Below are 10393 nucleotides of genomic sequence, written 5' to 3' on the forward strand. Positions count from 1 at the left end.
TTTCTTTCTTTCTTTCTTTCTTTCTTTCTCTCCCCACCCCATCCCTAAGCTAGATGCTTGAGGGAAAAAGCCCTTTCTTTGATCCATTGGCCAACTCAAGCTCTCTCTTATCCTTCCTTCTTTTTTTCTGTCCTGGAGGTCATTGTCCGGCTATATTCTGCCCAGCACAGGACATACCTGAAGCATTTTGTTCAGTTCTGGGCCCCAAATCTAGAAAGGACATTGGTAAATTGGAGGAGGGCAGCTAGGAGGGTGAAAGCCCCTTGACTTCATAGCACATGAAGATCTGGTAAAGGAATTAGTGGTTTTGCCTGGAAAAGAGAAGACAAGGGAAATATGATCAAATCCTGTATTTTAAGGGCTATCACGTGGCAGGATGATCATCCCTATTCTACTTGGTCTTAGAGGCAGAACAAGCTCAGTGGGTGGAATTTTCAAATGACATTTGGGCTTGCTGTCTGGTAAAAGCTTCCTAACAATTAGATCTTAAAATGGAATTGGTTTTCTTGGAAAGGTGTGGGCTCGTCCTCACTGTAAAGGCTTATCCCATCTTCCAGGTGGGATGGAGAAGGGATTACTGGATTGGACTATATGAACTCTGAATTACCTTTCCATTCTAAAGATTCATAATTCTTGTGAAAATTCTAGAAAGAAAACTCCATGTTTCCTACCTCTACTCCAGGGGTCGGCAACCTTTTTGGCCGTGAGAGCCATAAACGCCACATTTTTTAAAATGTAATTTTGTGAGAGCCACACAGTGCTCACAGTGTGTGCTCCTGTAACAGCGCCTGAAAAAAACTGACTTTATGGCTCAAAAGAGCCAGATATGGCTCAAGAGCCATACGTTGCCGACCCCTGCTCTACTCACTTCTCAAATCTGGTTTGTTTTAGCATCATAGATGTAGAGCTGAAAGGGACCTTAGAGTTCCCCTAGCATTTCTTTTTCAGATGAGGATTCTGAAGTTCAGAAAATGATAGAATAGAAAGTGAAAGATAGAAAAAGATATACAGTAAGTGTCTCAGGTGAGATCTGAACCCAGATCTTCCTAATTCAATGGCCAGAGCTCTATGTTATATAATACTGCCTTTTGTCTAGGCGATAATATCTTTGTGTCCTTCTCTTTATTAATATTACTTTAAACCCTTACTTTCTATTTTAATATCAGTTCTAAGACAGAAGAGCAGCAAGGGCTAGGTAGTTGGGGTTAAGCGATTTGCCCAGGGTCACATGCTAGGAAGTTTCTGAGGCCAGACTTGAGCCCAGGTTCTCCTGACTCCTGGTACTTTATCTACTATGCTACCTAGCTGTGCCTCTCCTCCTTATCCTTGATTCAATTTAATTCACCATATATATATTTAAAACAGTTCTTACCTTGTATCTTATTATTATTATTTTTTTAGGCAATGGGGGTAAAGTGACTTGCCCAGGGTCACATAGCTGAGAAGTGTCTGAGGTCAGATTTGAACCTAGGACTTCCTGTCTCTAGGCCTGGCTCTCAATCCACTGAGCTACTCAGCTGTTCATACCTTCTATCTTAGAATAAGTATCGGTTCCAAGACAGTGGAGTGGCAAGGGCTAGGTAATGGGGGTTAAGTGAATTGCCCAGGGTCACATAGCTGTCATATACTATGACAATATGCCCCTTGTAGGGCAATGATCCTCCTGGATAGATTTTAGGGGATACGTGAAGCTACATCAGAAAAAAAAATCTTTATTTTTATTAATATCTAACTGAACTTTAATATTTCTTTCAATTATTCCAAAACATTATTCTGAGCAGTGGCCTGATGGGGTTCATGACAAAAAATGGTGACAAAACCCCTGCTCAAAGATTGTAAGTTGCAAAGAAGGTACAGATTTATATCGGTAGAGAATTTCTTCATTTGCAGTTCCTCATAAGAATGAAATCACAGCACTATTTCCTCTAACCCCCAAAATTATTATTCCTTTTAATGAACAAGATGTCAAATCATTGATTCTAATTATAGGTGTGTGCCTGAATCTCCTCGGTGGCTATTATCACAGAAGAAAAATACCAGGGCAAAACAGATAGTGGATCATATTGCCCAAAAGAATGGGAAACCACTGCCTGCTGATCTCAAGGTAATTATTGCTGTTTAGTCATGTCTAACTCTTTGTGACTACATGGACCATACTGTTCTTGGGGGTTTCTTGGCGAAAATATTGGTGTGGTTTGCCATTTCCTTATCCAGGTAAGGAAAACAGAGGTTAAGTGACTTACTCAGGGCTATCTAGCTAGTAAGTGTTTGAAGCTGGATTGGAACTCAGGTCTTCCTGACTGCAGGTCCTGTGCTCTATCCACTGAGCTGCCTAGCTGCCCCCCATCTCCAGGTAATAGAGAGAGGAAAAAAGGAAGTGGTGTGGCTAAGAGTATAATCATGTAATCAACTTTTAGCCCATGTATGTGATACGAGTTTGCTTCACATTCAGGCTCTTGCCTTGAAAGTTACAAAGGCAATAACTATATTTTCTATTGATTAGAAGCCATGTGTTACAATTTCGAACTATGCCCAAAGGGCTTTAAAAGATTGTCTGCCTTTTGATCCAGCCATACTACTGGTTGGTTTATACCCCAAAGAGATAATAAGGAAAAAGACTTGTATAAAAATATAATATAGCCATGCTTTTTGTGGTAGCAAAAAACTGGAAAATGAGGGGGTGTCCCTCGATTGGGGAATGGCTAAACAAATTGTGGTATTTGTTGGTGATAGAATACTATTGTGCTCAAAGGAATAATGAACTGGAGGAATTCCATGTGAACTGGAAAGACCTCCAGGAATTGATGCAGAGAGAAAGGAACAGAACCAGGAGACACTGTGGCACAATTGAATGTAATGGACTTCTCTACTAGTAGCAATGTAATAATCTAGGACAATTCTGAGGGACTTATGAAAAAGAACGCTATCCACATCCAGAGAAAAATTTGTGGGAGCAGAAACACAGAAGAAAAATAATTGCTTGATCACATGGGTCAATGGGGATATGATTGGGGATGTAGACTCTAAATGATCACTCTATTGCAAATATCAATAATATGGAAATAGGTCTTGATCAATGACACATATAAAACCCAGTGGAATTGCTCATTGGCTATGGGAAGGAGCTGGAAGGAGGGGATGGAAAGAACATGAATCATGTAACCATGGGAAAATATTCTAAATTAATTAGTTAAACAAAAATTTTCAAATTAAAAAAAAAAAGCCATCTGTTGCACTGGCTACCCAAGGTGGGTAACTTGGGGCATTTCCCTGGTGGAATAAAGGTCCTCTGACCAATCAGAGAAAAGTTGGAAACTTGTCCCTAAGCCATATGCCCTAGGATCTTGTGATTTCTGGGTGGAGTCTTTTATCCTGAGCTCATGATACCTCTCTTTCCTAGGCCCTCTCTCTTGAAGATGATGACACTGAAAAATTGAGTCCTTCCTTCAAAGACCTATTCCGAACCTCCCAGATAAGGCGGCATACATTGATTCTGATGTATCTCTGGTAAGGCAAAGTTCTGAAATACTCAACCCAAAGACTAATTGTTTATGTTTGGAGTTATTCTTGGAGCAGAATGTAGAAACTAGAATGGTCCAGACTGGAGAAGAGAAAGCCAAGTAGTGATTTGATCAGAGTTGCGTGTATCTATGATTTATATTGTATATTTGAATGTTGTATACACATTGCAAATATAGTGTATATACTAATTAGTCTAATGAAAAATGCACTAATGAGTTCTTCTATATTCTGTAAGGCTTGAACAAGGGCAACTGTTTCAGTGAGTGAAATATGTAGGTCATCTGTGTAATTGGTGTGGAGAACACTTGATGTCAAGTAATCTGCTGTCCACTCTCCCATGGAACTTCAAACAGTCTACAGAATTCATAGTACCACTATGTGTTTGAACTTCTACATACATCATGACTCTTCCTTGCTCCTGCTCCTTGGTTCCAGTCCTGGTTTGAACCAGTAACTCTTCTGCTCAGCCTTCTCTTTTTTTTTTCTTCATTAATATTTTTCCCCCCAATTAAATGTAAAAACAATTTTTGGTATTCATTTCTAACATTTTGAGTGTCAAATTCTCTTCCATATGAGTCGTGATTTGGGAAAAGAAATTGTATAACAAATTGTGGCTTTGCTGACTCTTACCAGTTGCCTTCATAATTTGCTCTTCTCTTTGCCAGGTACCCCAATTTTAGATTGTTGCTTTGAACTCTACTCTTTCTTTCACAGTTGTGTTTGGCTATTTCTGGCAAACTTTGTTTTATTCTGGCATGACATATGGTTTACTTTGTTTTGATTGAAAGATTTCAGACCTTGACCCTCTATTTTCTTTAGTAGGACTCAACCCTTGGGGCCTGATCATTAACTTAAATCAACAGCCTTTTCCACAGTTCCCACCCCCTACATCCAGGCAGCACAGATTTGATCTTCCAATCTTCCAATCATCCACCCTCCCCCCCAATTATGGCTTAGCCAATGATCAAATTGTTTGTTTTCCTGAAAGCTCCATAATAGGAACTTGTGTGGGTGTGACCTTGACCATGGTATACATAATTTGAATTCTTTTCTGCCCTCACTAATTATGGGTAGACGTGAGTAAATACATTGTCCAGGGGGTCCTAGACTCAAAGAAGCGGCTGGACTGTCTCTGGTACCAAATGGACTGACATGATAATGGGCTCTAGGGGAAGGCATGGGAGCTAGTGCACCATTGGCATGTCCTAAAGTTTGTAGAGGCCTTCTACCAAGGCCATGAGACCATGTTCTGGGGAGGGGTAATGTCTGGGTCAATGGCATCATCGATACAGTGGAACCAGTGTGATGGGAATGACCATTCATGGCAATGTTCACACAGGAAAAATGGCTAGGAGACTACTGTGTGCCATGTAAGAAAGCCCAAAGCCTCAGGTATCATGACTGGTATCTCAACCTCCCTCTGTGTTTTTCTCCTGGTTCTAGTGACTATTCTTATCACTGGTGTGTGTTGGGCTATTATCCCTTAGAAAGTAGTTAGCAGAATTAATATACCTGGTAAATGATGTGGGATATGGGAAACGATGCAGGATGAGGCAATGAGAATGAATAAAAAATATTTATTGTGTCTACCATATGCCAGGCATTGTGCTAAGCCCTGGATATGCAAATGCAAAAGCAAAAATAGTTCCTGCCCTTAATCAGCTTATATTCTAATAGGGGAAAAAAACACACACATAAAGGAGAGATAGCCAGGGAAGCCACGGATATGCCAAGGGGACCAAATTGTGCCCTTTCCTAGAAAGAAGAATAATGTTCATTTGATTATGGTTTCTAGAATAAGAGATATGTGTGTGTGTATGTGTGTATGTGTATGTGTATGTGTGTGTGTGTGTGTGTGTGTGTGTGTGTGTGTTTGGGAGTAGGAAGAAGGTATCTCCTACATTGGCAAATGGGGAAGTGGAGATTAGCGAAAGACTATGATCAAGTCTGTGGCTGGCTAAATATAGTGAATTCTAGTGGGTAGAGTACTTGATTTAGACTCAAGAAGACCTAGGTTCAAATCGTGTTTCCTCTTCTTACTAGCTTAGTGACTTTACCTTTTTTTTGGCCTCAGCTTCCTCATCTGTTTAAAAAAAGAGAGAGAGAGAATTGGTCTAAGATCCTTTCTAGCCCCTAATCTGAGCCTCTGATTTATTTAGGCCAGCTTGACTTTATGTAGTTGGAGTTCCAAATGGAGGTTTGGTTCAGAGAAGGCAACAATTGCAGTGGCAGAGTAGGGAATCACTGGGGTGAGAAATCGTGGCCAAATCTGTGGTCAGCAAAATACAGTGAAATTTCATCATTCAAGATAGGTCCCAGGTCAGGAGTTCTAAAACTCCTCCATGGTCCAGGACTTGGAAAACAGCTGCAGTAAAAGAGAAGAGCCAGAAATAAATCCATAATTTTTAGCAGAGGTGAATTAATTAAACAAATGATGAGGCCACTGGATAGAAATAGTAAAATGAGAAAGTGGAGCAGTTTTTTTTTTTTTTGAAGGGAGAATGGGGGGAGAGCTAGGAAGAAGAATAAGCCCATTTTTGTACATCTCTGCTAGTTTGTAGCCTTGAGAGAGAAGTCAAGGTTATGAATAACTTTCTCTAAGCAAGCTGAGCTCTATGAGTAACATTTTCTTTAGAACGAAGGCCAATATTCAGAGAAATATGTCTATGACATTTAAGTAGTTTATGCTCAAGAGGAAACTTTCTTCCTAGCATTTTCCCTAAATATGTTCTTGGATACTCACTTATAGAACTAACAAAAAAATTTAGATGCAGAGTTCTGGAAGGCAATTCTGGGGATCTTTCTGCCTGTTGTGTCCCCTTTTGCTGCCCCTGTCTTACAGTGAGCCATAGCTGACCCCTGAAGCCTCAGTCAGAACCACGGTCTATCTTTTTCATTTCCTGATTGGAACTTCTTTCTATTGAGGGGCTCTTGTTCAACCGAGTGGTACATTCTCTTCTCTTCTGTCTCAACTTTTCCTCTATGTATGTGATATCATTGGCAGCTCTTTGCCTTCTCCTTAACTCCGATAACTCTTTTGCAAGTGGTCTAGCCCTTAAAGAATTTGATTTGGGGCATCGAGATGGCACACTGGATAGAACACCCAGTCTGGAGTCAGGAGAACCTGGGTTCAACTCCAGCTCATTCTTACTAGCTATGTGATCTTGGGCAAGGCACTTAACCTCTGTCTGCCTCAGTTTCCTCAACTGTAAAATAGGGATATTAATAGTAGCCTAACTCACAGGGTTGTTGTGAACATCAAATGAGAATGAGATAATTTCTATATAATGTTTATCACAATGCCTCATGCATAGTAGGTGATATAAATAAACAAATACTTAAATATGAATATGAATTCCCTGTCCATTCTATTAAAAAAAAGCCACATATTTCCTCATTGTTCTAGAAATCTAACTTTGACTTGGAACATCTTTTTTGCTCAGGTTCTCAGTCTCCATGCTTTATCAAGGGCTTATTATGTACATGGGAGCCACATCTACTAACGTGTACCTGGATTTCTTCTACTCTGCTATGGTGGAGTTTCCAGCCTCCCTGATCATCATCTTCACCATTGATCGCATTGGCCGCCTCTATCCTTTCGCTGCTTCAAATTTCATTGGAGGGGTAGTTTGCCTTATTATGATATTTCTTCCTAATGGTGAGTTAGCTGTTTTTTATCATTTTCTCATTTGTTCACTTTGGAGAATCATGTTCTATCTTTCATAGGCTTTTGAAACTAGAACAAAGACAAAGTAATTCTATAATATTATGACATTGTATTATTATTATCCAAGAGAAATAGAACCATGCAAATTCTTCCCAAATTTAAGCATAAGTATAGCATATAAACTGACTCCCAAATTCTTTACCAATTCTAATTATTTCAATCAAATATCAAGATAAATTTATTGTTTTTCTAAGTTTTCATGAATCATGTGCTAGACCTATTAATATTCTGAGTTATTCAACATAATTTCCATGAAACAGTATTCTAGAAGCTGCTCCATAATATTTGGCTTCTTGAGAATGATTATTATCTTCTTATCCTGGGCTTGAGAGTCAGTGTGGCCTAGTAAACAGAGAGCTGGTCTTAGTATGAGTGATATCTGGGCCAAATATAGCCTCTTAAAGTATAATAACTATGTGATTCTGATATCACAGAGAACTCTTTAATACTAAGAGTTTTAGAGCAGTTGCTGATCTGCCTGGATAGAGAGAATTTTCTGGCTAAACCTCCCCACCCTAATGATAACAAAAGCCTACATAAAAAAAATAGAAATGGTAGATTTGGGTGGGGGTTAGTTTGTCAAATTCAACTTCAAGCCCTTCTTTGGCATCTAGGTGGTGCAGACCATTGGACCTGGAGTCAGATAGACATGAATTTAAATCTAACCTCAGGCATTTACTGGCTCTGTGATCCTGGATAAGTTACTTAACTTGTTTGCATCAGTTTCTTCATCTGTAAATGGGGATAACAATAACACCTACCTCCCAGGGTTATTGTGAGGATCAAATGAGATATTTGTAAAACACTTAACACAGTGCCTCGTATGTAGTAGTCTATTTATAAATGCTTATTCTCCTTTTCTTTCCTCAAAAAGCCACAAATTCCATTTCCCTTTTCACCCTTTCAAACAGTTTAAGGAAACAATTCAATAAGTATTTGTTAAGTGCTAGATAAGTAAAAGACACCATAAAGAGAGGGAACAAAACAGAGGCTGCACTAGAATGGTGATCACCCAAGCAGAAGCAGTGGCATAAGATAAAAGCCCTCTTAAAAAGTTAGGAAATAATTTTCTTATGTCATCCTTCTGTAATCATTTTAATTCTCTCTTTGGCAGTTATAGCACTTGGATTCTGTACAATCAAACATTTATTCAGTGCTTACTATGTGCAGGTACTAGGTACAGGGGTAAAAGACAAAGGTTAGTTAAGATACCACTGCTGCCCTTGTGGGACCTACCTTTCTGAGTGACAAATTAGTGTAGGCTTAGAATTTAATTGAAATTTTAAAAACTCTGTAACAGAGAGTCTGCTTCTAAAGTTGTCTATTTTTCTAGGGTATCAGTCATATTTTTTTTTTATTAAGGATTCAAGGAGTTTTATTTCTGGATCAGTGATAACAAACCTTTTAGAGACTGCATGCCATGCCTTGCTCCCCCCAGAGACTTTGTGTTGTGCCCTGCCCCCTCCTGGAGAGCCTGTGCCACATGCCTCCTCTCCTCCCCCACCAACCATAGCCCAGACAGGGGAAGAAGGGTTCTCATTGGGTTGCTGGGCATCTTATTTTTGGCATAGGAGATATAGTGGCCTGCTTTTTGGAGTTCCTATCTAATTCCAGTCAAGGACCCTCAAGCTCTTGATTTAATTTAAATTTCTTGTATAGAAATCAGAGAAAAAAAGGCAGGTGAAGATGAGATTGCATTCAATTCAGCAGAGTAAAGAAATTCCTTACATATTTATTTCCTCTCTCAAATGAAACCTTAAGCAAACCAAGTCAAGTTTGTTTCTTTTTTTCTAATTAGGAGTTGATAGGTGGGGTAAAGGATAAAGGTAGTATAATGTCTAGTACCCTCTCTTCTTCTTATGAGTGATATGTTTGATCATGGATTCAGGGCTATTTGGCCCTTGAATCCCCAAAATAATATTAATAATAATTATTATTCACATATATTATCTTGGGAGGTAGGACTATTGTTATTGCCATTTTATAGATGAAAGAAGTATGGCTGGTGTCCCTATTTAGAGCTTCCTCTAGAAAGATCAAAATTTGGGCTATGCTAAGGTGTCTAGAAAATTATAGTTCTTACATAAGCATGTAGGCTAAAAAAATCTTTAAATAATTAATAATGTATCTGAAATAGGATTTGAACTCAGGTCTTCTGGACTCCATATTCAACACTCCATCCACTGTGTTATTTAGCTGCTTTGAATAAGTAGAAACATCTTTTAGAATATTAAGTAATCAAAGAGGGAGGCCATATTTTAGTTCATAGATGCTTAGATTCTCTGAACTAGTTATGAAGTATTATTAGTAAAACATGACAAACACATAGAATCCCTACTCACTTTTCAAACAACTTTTTTGCATTATCTTTTCAGATATACACTGGCTAAAAGTGACTATGACATGTATTGGCAGGATGGGATTTACCATTGCAGCTCAGATGATTTGTTTAGTGAATGCAGAACTATACCCCACGTTTATTAGGTGAGTGACTCTCCCTGAACTTGTACAGAGTAAGATGTAGCTACTGAAATTAGTGGCTAACCTGTGTGCGAGTCAAGCTTAAGGATTTCTACTTAGAAGTACACATATTTATGCTTGGACATTCTTCCCTGAAGTAGGAAGAATGGATGATATAAATACAAGGCACCTAGAAGCTTGATGAAATATTGTCAACTTTACATTAACACTGACCTATTTGGCAAGCTAAGAGTAATATATTTGATGATTTGATGACTACTTCATTGAAGAGACTCCTTTAGGGATATATATATATATCCCTAAAGGAGATATATATATGATATATAACATATGTAAATATATGTGTATGGATGTATATGTAGGGTACAGATAATATATTTATATACATATAAAGTTGGGGATATGGGTATGTGAATATATATGAATATTCTACATTTTATAGATATGGAAACATGTTGGTGCTTCTTTCCAGTTTTCTTTGCAATATCAAAATTTGGCTTATGTTAATCTCTCTGTTTCTGTTTCTCTTCCTTCCTCTCCCCTCCTCCCTCCCCTCCCCTCTCTCTTTCTTTCTGTAACTCTCTTTCTCTCTGTCTCTACCTGTCCCTCTCTCTTCCTCCTCCTCCTTCTCCTCCTCCTCCTTCTCCTCCTCCTCCTCCTTCT

At 38.8% G+C, this 10393-nt stretch overlaps 1 protein-coding gene across 1 annotated transcript in view; it reads left to right on the top strand.

The window, feature by feature from the left end:
• Positions 1-10393, top strand: part of LOC123246974 (solute carrier family 22 member 1-like) — a 59997-nt gene that overhangs the window by 23740 nt on the left and 25864 nt on the right. The window contains exons 5-8 of the mRNA XM_044675759.1: positions 1990-2104; positions 3401-3507; positions 6966-7180; positions 9625-9733. Of these exons, the coding sequence (XP_044531694.1) occupies positions 1990-2104; positions 3401-3507; positions 6966-7180; positions 9625-9733 (546 nt within the window). The remainder of the gene's footprint in view (positions 1-1989; positions 2105-3400; positions 3508-6965; positions 7181-9624; positions 9734-10393) is intronic.

The sequence above is a fragment of the Gracilinanus agilis genome, chromosome 4 (genome assembly GCF_016433145.1).
Source record: "Gracilinanus agilis isolate LMUSP501 chromosome 4, AgileGrace, whole genome shotgun sequence".
In the NCBI taxonomy this organism is placed as follows: domain Eukaryota; kingdom Metazoa; phylum Chordata; class Mammalia; order Didelphimorphia; family Didelphidae; genus Gracilinanus; species Gracilinanus agilis.